A 13,754-nucleotide genomic window follows, 5' to 3' on the forward strand; every position below is an offset into this window, starting at 1 on the left:
CTAAAGCTCTGTCTTCTGATGGAGGAACCATCTCTTTTCAGCCTCAAGGGTATCAGCTGCTGATGTGTCACAGATTTTCCTTAGACATTCTTCTTTGAACAGTATCGAAGGAACTAAATTTTAGGATATTTTTTTTTTAAGTAGTACAAGCCAGATAATTGAATCCACAACTGAACACTGAGATGAACACTGTTTTGTTGTTGTTGTTCTAACATGAACTTTTATCACATTTCTTAGATTGAGCTAGAGTATGAAGGAAGCGCATTTATATCATGGGATATACCGAACGTTTGTACAGCTGAAGACACAAAGTAAGCTTTTTGTTGTTGTTTGTTTGTTTTTGTGTGGGTTTTTTTGCCATATATGTATATACACACATCCATTTGTTTCTACATATAAAAATGACATTCATTCACATAATCTGGATGTTCAGACTTCAAAGCTCTGACTTCATGTAAATTTCCTTCCACTAAACACACATGAAAAGAAAGGCTAGATTGCTTTGAAAGGAGAGGTAAAATGTACTGTGGTGGTTTGAGTGAGAATACCTCCAACCCCTAATCCCCTTACCCCACTCTCCGATAGGCTGTACATTTGCACGCTTCTTCCCCGAGTTGAACTGTTTAGAAGAATTTAGAAGTGTGGCCTTATTGGAGTAGGCGTGGCCTTGCTGGAAGAGGTGTGTCCCTTAGGGTAGGATTTCAAGTTTCAGAAGCCCAGGCCTGGCCCAGTGTCTCTCTCTGCCTGCTGCCTGGGGATCAGGATGGTAAAGCTCTCAGCTACTGCTCCATGTCTGTCTGCTGCCCACCATGATGATAACAGACTAAACCTTTGAACCTGTAGACAAACTCTCAATTAATTGCTTTCTTGTGTAACAGTTGTCTCCGTCATAGTGTCTCTTTACAGCAATAGGACGGTGGCTGAGACAGCTGCTATTTTAGAGGGTTTTTTTTTTTTTATTTGTTTTGCCTTTACATTCTACCATACAATTGAATTGCTTAAGCTTAAAAGTGGTGGGTGGATTTTTAATCAGCCTTATATGCATTTGTAATTACTTCCTCTTCTTTGTTCTATTTCAACACTAGATCACCCAGGACAAAACTACACTGTTCTTCTTCTGGTATTCACAGAATAAAACCAAATGTCAAAAGCCCAGTAAGCTGATTTTTTTTTTTTGATGTTTTATTGAATTTAGAAAAAAATAATCACTGCTGCGTTCCCATTTGGCCTTCCGAACACAAAATTGCTTTAAATGCTTTTAGTCGTAAATATAAGTAAGAGCTATTTCAAAATTACTGTCAGGCTTTTCATGTCAGAGTACACATTGTGAAATGATATGTGATTTTTACTTCAGTTTCCCTTTTTTATTTGTTCATTCATCCGCTCGCGGCGCTGGGGGCTGAACCCAAGGCCTTGTACATGGTTAGCAGGTGTCGTGCCGTTCAGCTAATGCTGCAACTTCTCCTATTCAGCCCCTTCATGATTAGTATGCTAGAGTCTGTGTGGTAACGGTACTGTTGGAAGAATGGGTCTTGTGTCACAGATCGCAATGGCAATACCCAGAACCAAAAGCCAATTGAAGTTTGTTTTGTTTTTGTTTTTGTTTTCTTTTAATTCCACCCCCAAGAAAACACGTGTGACTGCAGACAAATGAGAGTGACACTGAATCTGTGGGTTTGCAAAAAGAGATAGTTGTAACATCCAAGATCATTCCCGCACATTGCCAAATACACCCTCCCCCCTAGGCAGTTGGGTCATACACCTGTGGGTCCACAAGGGAGAAAGTAAGACAGACACAGTGAGGACGGCAAGTTGCCAGACCTGCCATGTGTTCTGTAAATGTAGGGAAGCCGGGGAGTTGAGCACCTTCTACATGTAAGTTATTGATTACAGCCTAGAATCTATTTTCCTCTACTCTTAACTAACAGCCCTCTGTGACGTTTTAGGCTTATGTGGCAAATATGTCCGCATTTGTATCTATTTCAAATCTAACATCTTTATTTCTTTTGCATTTTCTTTTAGGACCAGGAAGATACACGCTACCTGCTTGTGCATGATTCCTACATTTGCTTCATGTGGTATTACACAGTTTTGTAAGTAACACACACACAATAAAAGGTATTTAAGGCTTGTAGAGTATTTAGCTCTCACTTTAAAAAAAAATCAATCACAGATGCATTGTCCTCATCATGATTTGTATACAAACCTTTTTTTCACCAACCAGGATATTCTCAAATGCATTTCCAAAGCAGTGTTGAATTAGAAGGTACTACAATTTGAGCACTTAGTGCATGTATGTATCTGTCTGTCTGTCTTTATACAAGGTCTCTCTGTGTAGCCCTGGCTAGCCTGAACTTAGCTCCTAGATCATGATAGCCTCCATCCTGTGAGGATCCTCTTACCTCTTCTTCTGGAGAGATGTGACCACGAGAATCCAACAAGGCCCCAGCTTCGTTTTTTTTTTTTGTTGTTTTTTGTTTTTTTTTTTTGATGTTTTTATTTATTTATTATTTATTTCTTTTTTTTTAATTTTATTTTTTTTTATCAGTTACATTTTATTAACTCTGTATCCCAGCCGTGTCCCGATCCCTCATTCCCTCCCAGTCCCTCCCTCCCTCCCTCCCTCATCTCCACTGTGCCCCTTTCCAAGTCCACTGATGGGGGGGACCTCCTCCCCATTCATCTGATCCTGTTTTATCAGGTATCTTCAGGACTGGCTGCAAAGCCCTCCTCTGTGGCCTAACAGGACTGCTCCTCCCTTCGGGGGTGGGGAGACCAAAGAGCCAGTCATCAAGTTCCTGTTAGAAATAGTCCCTGTTCCCCTCACTTTGGGAAACCAATTGGTTACTGAGCTACCACAGGCTACATCTGAGTGGAGGTTCTAGGTTATATCCATACATGGTCCTTGGTTGAATGTCAGTCTCAGAAAAGACCCTGTGCCCAGATATATTTGGTCCTTGTGGAGCTCCTATCCTTTCCCCATCAGACTAACTCCCCTTCTTTCTTATGATTCCCTGTACTCTGCCAAAGGTTTGGTCATGAGTCTTTGCTTTGAAAACACTGCTGGTTAGAGTCTTTCAGATGCGCTCAGTAGACTCCTGTCATACGTTCAATGCACATCCCATCTGTCTTTCTAAATGAGGATTGATCATCTTACCCCATGTCCGCTCAATTGATTATCTTTTTTAGGTGTATAGATTTCATTATGTTTATCATATCTTATAGGTCTATATAAGTGAGTATATCCCATGTTTGTCTTTCTCCTTCTGGGATATTTCACTCAGAATGATCTTTTCTAGATCCCACCATTTGCCTGCAAATTTCATGATTTCCTCCTTTTTGATTGCTGAGTAGTATTCCATTGTATAAAAATACCACAATTTCTGTACCCATTCCACCGTTGATGGACATCTGGGTTGTTTCCAGGTTCTGGCTATTACAAATAGAGCTGCTATAAACATGGTTGAGCAAGTGTCCTTTTTGTGTACTTGAACAAACTTTGGGTATATACCTAGCAGTGGTATAGCTGGGTCTGGAGGAAGCACTATTCCTATTTGTCTTAGAAAGCGCCAGATAGCTTTCCAGAGTGGTTGTACCAGTTTACATTCCCACCAGCAGTGGAGCAGGGTTCCCCTTTCTCCACAACCTCTCCAGCATGTGTTATCGCTTGAGTTTTTCATCTTGGCCATTCTGATGGGTGTAAGGTGATATCTCAGGGTCGCTTTGATTTGCATTTCCCTGATGGCTAATGAGGATGAGCATTTCTTTAAGTGTTTTTCTGCCATTCGATATTCCTCTGTCGAGAATTCTCTGTTTAGCTCTGTTCCCCATTTTTTAATTGGATTACTTGAATTGCTGCTTTTCAGCTTCTTTAGTTCTTTGTATATACTGGATATTAGTCCTCTGTCAGATAAAGGGTTAGTGAAGATTCTTTCCCAATCTGTAGGCAGTCGTTTTGTTTTGATGACGGTATCCTTTGCTTTACAGAAACTTTTCAGTTTCATGAGGTCCCATTTATTGATTGTTGCTCTTAGAGCCTGTGCTGTTGGTGTTCTGTTCAGGAAGTTGTCTCCTGTGCCAATGAGTTCTAGGCTGTTCCCCACTTTTTTTTCCAATTGATTTAGGGTATCTGGTTTTATGTTGAGGTCCTTGATCCCCAGCTTCGTTTTTATACACATTCTTTTTCTTAGTTTTCATAATGACCATAGGTACGTAAGAATCTTATCTTTATTTAATAGAGCAGGAAGTGTACGTTTGGGTGGGTTGAATATTAGAACCGAAACGCAAAGGTCCTGGAAGACAGCGGGAGACTCGGCCTCTGAGTTTTCGGGCCACAGGGCCTATCTGTTTCCAAAGACTCTGTCTTGTATCACTCTTCAGCCACTACTTAACACAAAAAGTGGATGACTGTAGCTATAAAAGGAAGGAGTGGATTTGGTAATACTTGGTTAATTGTGTGTAAAGTTATTCGATGAATAAAGACAAAAATGCCCAGCGAGTCAGAGCGTGTGTTAGCAGCGTGATGAAGGCAGTGTGCATTTTGTGGATGAACGGCAGGTACCCCTTCCTTTTTATTTTTACTTTGCATCTATTTTCTTGGAGGAAGCCTTCCTCCCTCTTTCCTGACAATATCTTTAAGTTCTTCTGACTTACATGGTGACAGTGTTACAACCCGCTTTCACCGGCTGCGGTAACGATTGGCACGTGACCTGGGCAGAAGCTCACACTCGCCCGTAAAGCACGGTCGGTCGTTGCCACCAGCTTCATTATCTTCTTCTCAAGATACCTAACACCAACCTCCCCCGCGTCTCTTCAGGAAGCACAGTTTGCTTCGCTGATACTCGCGGAAATGCCAGGCTTCTGTCCTTGTTTTCAATCACTAGCCTCCCCCCCCCCAGCCATTGGTTCTGAAACCACTGAGCAATCGACAAGGGCAAATTCGCAAGTAAAACTCCTGGTAGAGCGGGGTTGGGAAAGAAGAACCTGCCACTGTCACCAAACTGGCTACTTTCTGCTCCTTCTAAAGAAAAGAACTTGGAAGCTTCCAGAGAGGAAAATCTATGTCCGTTATTGAATGCTTGTGTCCCTACCCAAGCTCATATTGTAGCAGCTGGTGTGGGGCTTTGGGACATGATAAGATCATAAAGGTGGAAACCTTATGAATAGGATTAGTGCCCTTATGGCGGACACTCCCTACCCTATTCACAGAGAAACCACTCTCACCTACGAGCCAGGAAGTGGCCGACTCCCTGATGGTGTGCTTCCCAGCCACAGGAGCAATGGGAAATTAATGTCAAAGCCACCTACTTGCTGTTTTCATGATTGCCAAACAAGCCCAGATATCTTCCTAGAAACCCTGAAAGTCACTTAATGGGTTACCATTCTCACTTATGCACATTGAACTCCAAGAGTTGGGACCAATCAAGACGAGCCCCCAGGCAGCCCTGAGCCAGCTATGTCTTAATTAGTGATGGGGGCGGACCCAGCCCACTGGTCATGCCATCCCTGGGCTGGAGGTCCTGGGTTCTATAAGAAAGCAGGCTGAGCAAGCCATGGGGAGCGAGCCAGTAAGCAGCACCCCTCCATGGCCTCTGCACCAGCTCCTGCCTCGAGGTTTCCTCCATGTTTGATTTGAGTTTCTGTCCTGACCTCCATCAGTGATGAACTGTGAGTGAATACGGAACTGTGAGTGAAGTAAACCCTTTGCTCCCCGAGTTGCTTTTGGTCATACCGTTTCGTCACAGCACTAGGAACCCTAACTAAGACACCAACTAGATGACTATAACAATTTCTTTTCAGTTTTTCATTTTCAGAAAACTGAATCTCTGTGTTTATTTTTTTGTGAACTCTCTCCTTCTCTAAAGATTTTCCTAAATCCATATTTTATAAGCAAGAATCTTTGGTTCCTCACTGTGATGCCACAAGGCATTTGTTTGCAACTACAAGTGAGGCCATAAAAATTCTAGAGCAGGAGTTCTCAACTTTCCTAATGCAGTATCAGTCACTCTTGGCATTGCATTTTCTGTGAGCATAGACAAATGCATAATGGTGGGTCTCCATCATCCTGGCATCACACACAATATTTTCACCATCCTAAAATTCTTTTCTCCTAACTGGGCCCTAAAAATCACTTTTTAAAAATTACCTCTTCCTATAGTTTTTCATTTTCTAGAATGACATCTAGTTGGAATTATACAGCATATAATGTTTCAGACTGGCTTTTTTCCCTCAGTACTATGCATTTAAGATTCCAACACCATAGCCTTTTGTGATGACAAATGAGTAATAGATTTTTTTTTTGGTAAATAAGTATACATATATACGTATATATATGTAGTTTGTTTCATTTTTGATTTACATTTGACATTGAATTCTTTGTATCTATGTAACAAAATATAAAGAGACTATCCAAAGGTTTAGAAACCTGTGTACTGCTCTTTGTGACATCTTGAGACCTGCTGGGAACAGGACCTGTAAAAGGCAAGTATGTCTGAAAGACTGTGGTACAATGCCATTTTTGCTGGCTAGAAGTAAGGTCTCTGAAACCAAAGGAAGCCCAGAACACATCTTTAAATTGAAGGTGTTTATGCCCAAGGTGAAACTAAATTCTACTTGGGCAAGAGATGTGTTTGTGTAAAAAAAAAAAAAACAAAACAGCAATGGGAATCCTGGAGCAACCGTCCTACAAAGGCCATCAGACACAGAATCCATGTGATGCTATACCCTTCCTGGACATAAACTAATGAGAAGTAAGTGAATAAAAAAATAAGAACCGTGTATATTGAAAGTATAGCATTCCGACTAATGTGTCACATTGTATTTGCTAACGTGTATTTCCTTTTCCTCCCAACAGAGACATTTTGGAAACCTTAACCCAGGTAACTTTTATCAGTTTTGCATATCTACAGAATGTCACTACCCCTTGTTTTCCCTCTATCGCTTACATTTCCAGGAATTTCCCAAAGTACTCTTGCCATAAATGCTCCCTAGTGCGATGGTCCCAGCCCGTCCTACAGAGCAAGTTCCAGGACAGCCAGGGCTACAAAGAGAAACCCCGTCTCAAAAACAACAACAACAACAACACAAAGTTAGATTTTCCTTGTAATATGTAGTAACTGAGTTGACCACAAAATCTTTGGCACCCCCAAATTCTACTAAAGATGCTGGGAAGAAGATGTGCTAATATTTTGAAAGGCACCAGCACCAAACCATGTCGTCTGAGTTCTAGCCTCTCAGGAGCAGATGCTGCTGCTGATATCCCAGCCGGGTATGAATACCCTGTGTCAATCATGTCTTCATCTTTGTGCTGGGCACACACTCCCATTGTGTCATTACAGCTGGTTTTACAAACATTATACAAAGCTGCTTATTCAACTGACAAATCCAGCACAATTCTAAAACCTAAAAAATTGACATATTTCTAAAATATGCAAAAATTTGGAGTAAAATGACAACAAGAGGTATCTAGAGCAAGCAGAGGCACTTGCTGTATCAAACCCAGTGACCTGACTTCCGGTCCCAGAACCCACGGAAGTGTGGAAGGGCAGAAGCAATTCTACACAACTGTCCTCTTACCTCCACATAGGCACCACAACACACAAAACCACCAACTGCTTATATAACACACACACGCACACGCACAATAATAAATAAAAATTTTAAATAAATGTCTAGAAGACATAAAACAATCATATGCTTTGCTACATTGGCATCATCCGACTTAGAAATCAGTCAGAATCACCCAGAATATCATCAAAGTAAAGGATATAAAACACTATCACCGTACTTAGGACATTTTCGCCAAGATTTTCCAAAAAGACTTCAGTCCAACATTTAAGAACCGTGACTCAGCTCATCACAACAAAACAGCAATGAAGATAAGAGAAGCCTCAAAGGTCAGACCATCTCAATGGCTAGCTCGGATGCAGCTAAAATAATCACTAGGAAGCAGCAAATATTTAAATGCAGTGAATAAATCTAATACGGTAACTACTGACAATGCTACAGCTAACACCAGACACTGTGTGTTGATTGCAAACATTCAGCGCGCTCAGCAGGCTGTCTACCTCCACAAGGGCCAAAGGACTCAGGAACAGACTTACTTAGAAAATCTGCAGGTTCAATTTTGTTTTGTTTTCCTCTCTCACTAGGCCTTGAGCTTAGAATCCTCCTGCCTCCACTTCCAGAACTGCTGGGATTACAGACATCTATCATCACACCCAGCCTCCACCTCAGGGAAAATTTTCTTACGTGAGTGTTTTGCCTGCATGCGCGCATGTGCACTAGGCACGTGCAATGCCTGTGGAGGCCAAAAGAGGGCACCCAATCTCCCGGAACTGGAGTTACAGATGGCCAGAAGCCACCAAGGGGTTATCAAGCCTGGCCTCTCTGGAAGGGCAGCCGGTGCTCTTAACCACTGAACGATCTCTGTCTAGTCCCCATATGATGGAGATTTTTAAGTACAGGTGTTCATGGGTCATAAAAAAGAAGCCAAAATGAAAATTACAAAGTAATTACAAAAGTTCTAACTAAAAATTACAAAGTTTGAACTAAATAGTGAAGACTTCCAGGCAGATACAGAAAGACGGCCAAAACAACCATCCCCACCTTAACAACCCAGAAGAAAATGTGCAAGGAAAATGAACGTGGACTTTGAGCAGGGGTGGGGTGGGCGGGGGCCGGGTGGGGGCCCTAACATTTCCTCACAGGACAAACACAGAGTCAAACTACATCGAAATACCATTTCCAACTCGCTGAGCAGCACAGGGTGGGGGTGGTATAGAGGGAAAGGGCTCTCACATATTGCCGTGGAAGTCCTAACACTGAGACTGCTGTGAGGTAGCCAGGAAAATCACATTGTGAAGCCAGCAAGTAGACACAGTGTGTGTATGTCATGGGATGGGGGGAGGGGCATTGCCACACACCTTGGTGATCTGGGTTTGATCCCTGGAACCCAAGGGTCCCAGTGAGCTTTACTCGTCAAGTTGACTGAGCCTGTAGTCGTTTGACAGGAAAGCATACATTGAGGAGCTGCCTGGACCAGACTGGCCTATGCGCATGTCTGTGAGGAACTCTACGCAGCATATGTTGTATTAAAAGGAGGAGAGAGATTATCTTTACTGATTCTATACAAAGGTTTTTCAGACTTTACCAAAATAGAGACAGTGACTAATTGGTCACCTGTGGACTTAAGGGAACCAGGTAATGGGAAAGAGAGGCATTTTGTTGTTGTTGTTCTATTTTAAATATAATTTGCTCTTGTAAATAAATTATTCAAGACAAAAATAAGGAAATGGAAACAGAAACTCAAGAAAACAAAAGACCAAAAGAAAAGAAAGAGAAAACCACTCATACCAGTTTCTATTGAATTTTCACACAGGTCAAGTGCCAAGGACAAGTTACAAATAATAGGCAGAGATTCCATTTTCGGTTAAAAAAAAAAAAAAAGTGTGGAAATGTATAGGAAGGCTGCCATGTCTGTTTACAGATATACAGAAAAATGTGTGATCCATAATACAGAACATTATCATCAGTTCCTTCAAGAAACAGAAAAACGTTTATTTACCCCTTCACAGACCTTTGCATTGTTCTAGTTATTAAAAACTACAAAATACTGATTTTGATGTTTTAAAATAGAGAATAACGAAACCTTTAATTTTAATTTTATATGTGTGCATATTTTTCCTACATGTATATCTGTGTACCGCTTACATTCATGGCACCTGTGGAGGGAGAAGAGGACATTGGATCCTTTGGAACGGGGATCACAGATAGTTGTGAGCCACCATGTAGGTGCTGGGACTTGAACCTAAGTCTCCCTCTGTGCTCTTAACCACTGAACCATTGCCCCAGCACCAATAATGAGAACTTTGGAAATAGTTAACATTTTGAGTAGTTTTGTCACACACAAAAATAATGAAATTTGTATAAAATATAAGGAAATGCCAATGCACACATATAATATGTTTCGTTCATACTCAACCTTATCCTTCCCTCTAACTACTCTGAGATTCCCCCTCCACTCCAGCCCCTCCTGACCTGATTCTCTCCTTCTCTCCCTGTCTCTCTATCTCTCTCTCCTTCTCTCCCTGTCTCTCTATCTCTCTCTCATTCTCTCTCTCTGTCTCTCTCTCTCTCTCTCTCATAACCCACTGAGCCCAATGTGTGCCTCTCATGCTTTCTTTTATAGATTATCACTGTGTGGGTGTTTGATCCAGAAAGTGCCAGCACGGAAGAGCTGCTCTGGACTGCAAAGACACCTTCGCTGGTAACTATACAAATATAATCACAGATAAGATCATGACAGTCGCCTGTCTTTTTCTGAGGATCGAGTTTAAGCTATGATCAATGATAGCAGTTTAAGCTTCCTGAAGCCAGCCTAAAACACTTTTAGAGTCCCCTTGTTCAGTCTAGCCATCATGGGTATTTTGACCTGGCACTTGAGCTCTACAATTATAAACCTGTCTGTTGAGCATTCTTCTCATATGGGTGAGGAGGTAGGTCCTTTGTGCATTCTTAAGTACACAGACATATCCTGGGAGCATCTCCACTGAAGCCATGCTTCAAAAACATAGCTAAGGCGTAACACAGCAAATATGTCAGCCCTCATTTATATTCATCACAAATTTACTGCTTTGTAGATTGAAATTTTGCATTCCCTTACAACTAAAACACACTGAGGAGAATCCTATCGTAGCAAGTCAGGAACGCTGTTGTGGGGGTGTGGTGCTTATGCAAATAAGATGTTAGGGGTGGAGGCATGCCAGGGCATGTGTGCAGAGACCAGAAGACAGCTCTGTAGAGTTGGTCGTCTTTCTCCTTCCACCTTTATTTGGATTCCAAGGATGGAACTCAGGATGGCAGGCTTATGCCATGGCAGCAGCCCTCAGAGCTGCGTTCCGTCTGGCCCCAGGCCGTTGGTCATTAACTTTCTAATCCTGTCTAGGCCTATTCATTGGCCTGTTCTTCTCAGTGGTAGACATTTTACTTGGTTGCTAACATAAACCTCCTCTTTCACATTTACAGCTTCCTACTATTTAAAAGTGTGTTCACGTAGGTGTTCTAATCAAGCACGGTATCCATATTACAATAGAAAGCTAGCATGGAGTAAATATTCTTGTTCCCTTATGGTTAACAAGCAAAATAGAAATATTAAAATATCTAACTATTTATCTGCCCTTGAAATACAGGCACTTCATAGGACGCTTTTGAGAGAGTTTTAAAATACAAGGATCACATTTTCTTATCTTCCCTTTACTTGTTAAATTAAAGCTTTTGTTTTAAAATGATTTTACATTTACACAATTATGGCAAAGAATGTGCCTCCTATTATCTTACATTGGTCACAACTTATGAAGTACTGATACATTGTTATTAACTGAAATCTATATTGGTCTTTCCTCAGTTTCCCCCAATATTCCCTTTTTCTGTTCCCAAGTACCACTGGGGTGGTACTTTACATTTGGTTGCCCAGGTTCCTCTTAGACACTCTTTGGTTGTAATAGTTTCTATATGTTTTTTTGTGACCTTGAAATTTTGAAGATTCCCGTTCAAGTATTGTGCAGAATATCACTATAGTAATCCATTTATATATGTCCACATATATGTATAAATATTTCTATACATCTGTAGTATGCTAAACTAAACTTGAGTTCATATTCTCCAACTTAAATCTATTATCAGAAAGATCATTCCATCCTGTAGCCTTGCTATTTGTAATTTAACAGTAAGAAATAAGACATACATGCAGCCCAAACATTCAGGCATATAAAATAAAATATTTTAAAAACAAAAAAAAAAACTGTCAACCTTTAACTGTCTGTTATTCGTTAATTTTTTTGCTTGTTTTTTTTTTTTTTTTTTTTTTTTTTTGCTTGTTTGTTTGTTAGTTGGTTTTTTAACAGGGTTTCTCTGTGTAGCCCTGGCTGTCCTGGACTTGCTTTGTAGACCAGACTGGTCTCAAACTCACAGAGATCTGCCTCCCTGAGTGCTGGGATTACAAGGGTGTGCCACCATGCCTGGCTTCATTAATCTAATTTTTAATAAGTATTTTGTTTCAGTCTGCTCGTGCTATCATAACAAAGGGCCTTGGACTGCCTGGATTTAAAACCAAAGAAAACACATTTATTATCTACCATTTCCAAGGCGACACATCCAACAGCAGGTCCCAGCACATTTCCTTTCTGGTGTTAGCTTTGCTCCTGGCCTGTAGATCATGCGTGGTAGCGGATCTGATTTTAACAAGATTTGTTCTTTTGTGACTGACTTTCTTCACTTGGCATAAGATCTTTCTGCATTGTTTCTTCTTTCTCTCTCTTTCTTTCTCTCTCTCTTTCTTTCCTTTCTTCTTTTCTTCCTTCTTTCCTTCCTTTCTTTTTGTCTTCCTTTCTTTTTGTCTTTCGTTCTTTTCCTTTTTAAGGCTAAGATACGGTCCATTGCACCACGAGCCACATTTTGTTTGCCCATCAATGGCAGCTGGCTTGTTTCCACTTGGGGCTCTTGTGAACTATGCTATGCTGGTAATTCTGCTTTATTTATTTATTTATTTTTTTTAGAAATTTGCAGCGTTTCCCACAGCACTTTCGCTGCCCTGTATTCCTATCAACAATGGAGAAAGGCTCCAACTCTTCCATGCTTCAGTGGCACTTTCTAGGTTTTGCAGATTCAATGTTGTTTTGGTTTTTTAAGTAGCCATCCTCACAACAGGGGCATCTTGCTGTGCGGTTTGCCTGTTTGTTTTTTAGGCTTGATCTCACTACGTAGATCTAGCTGGCCTCACACTCAGGGGTCCACCTGACTCTGTCTCGGTGAGTGCTAGGATTCAAGGTTGCTCCACATTCGCAGCATCATTGTGGTTTGAATTTGCAGTTCTGTAATGATCACTGGTACTGAAAATCTCTTCGTGTCCCTGTTGGCCATTTATATAACCTTCTTTGATTGTAGGAATCAAAGAGAAATAGGTCTTTTTAAATCTTTGTTCATTTGTGGTCCTGTTCCTTCTGAATTCTTGAGCTTTGAAAGTTCTCTATATATTCTGAATATTAATATCATATACCAAATGTGACTTGCAAATATTTTCTTCATACGTAGATTGTGTTTTTACCTTGATAGTGTCCTTTGGTGCACAAAGGCTTTTAACTTTGGTGATGATGTTTTCCTTTCTGTTGACTGCAACATCAATTTCTTTTCTGTTCTTTTCTTCTCTTTTCTTTTCTTACATATGTGTGTATATATGTATGTATGTATGTTCAGGTGTTCATGGAGGCCAAAAAAATGTATGTGAGAAGAGGGAAGGATTTATGGTCAAATTCTGGAGACCTTCAGTAGAGCATGAGGGAAAAAAGACTATGAGGAAACACAGCATCGATGAAGGGTTTCAGATGGGAAGACCACCCCAGCATATTGAATGCTGACAAATTTTTTAAATTATGGTGCCACTAAGGTTGGTCAGCAGATAAAGATTTTTTTCCGCCAAGCCTAAATTACCTGGGTTCTATCACGGACACCCAGGTGGAGGAAGGAGAAAACCGACTCCCTCATACTGTCCTGTGCCTCCCACATGCACACGGTGGCAACATACATCTCTACCCACAACAACACAGAATAAACAACCGAATACTTAGGTTTCTGTAATTTCAGGATCTCCACAGTCTTCATTCACATAGGATCTTGATACCACAAGAATGTTTTCACTATATTAGATCCTTTACCATGGCTTATATTTATTGATAGACTATGACATTTATCGTTCATGA

General features: G+C 40.9%; 1 protein-coding gene across 1 annotated transcript in view; it reads left to right on the forward strand.

Annotated features, from left to right (window-relative positions):
• Nucleotides 1-13,754, forward strand: part of Catspere (catsper channel auxiliary subunit epsilon) — an 85,019-nt gene that overhangs the window by 13,043 nt on the left and 58,222 nt on the right. The window contains exons 3-7 of the mRNA XM_060364765.1: nucleotides 238-311; nucleotides 1,086-1,155; nucleotides 2,023-2,093; nucleotides 6,854-6,878; nucleotides 10,190-10,267. Of these exons, the coding sequence (XP_060220748.1) occupies nucleotides 238-311; nucleotides 1,086-1,155; nucleotides 2,023-2,093; nucleotides 6,854-6,878; nucleotides 10,190-10,267 (318 nt within the window). The remainder of the gene's footprint in view (nucleotides 1-237; nucleotides 312-1,085; nucleotides 1,156-2,022; nucleotides 2,094-6,853; nucleotides 6,879-10,189; nucleotides 10,268-13,754) is intronic.

Source organism: Meriones unguiculatus, chromosome 11 (assembly GCF_030254825.1).
Source record: "Meriones unguiculatus strain TT.TT164.6M chromosome 11, Bangor_MerUng_6.1, whole genome shotgun sequence".
NCBI classification, from domain to species: Eukaryota; Metazoa; Chordata; class Mammalia; order Rodentia; family Muridae; genus Meriones; species Meriones unguiculatus.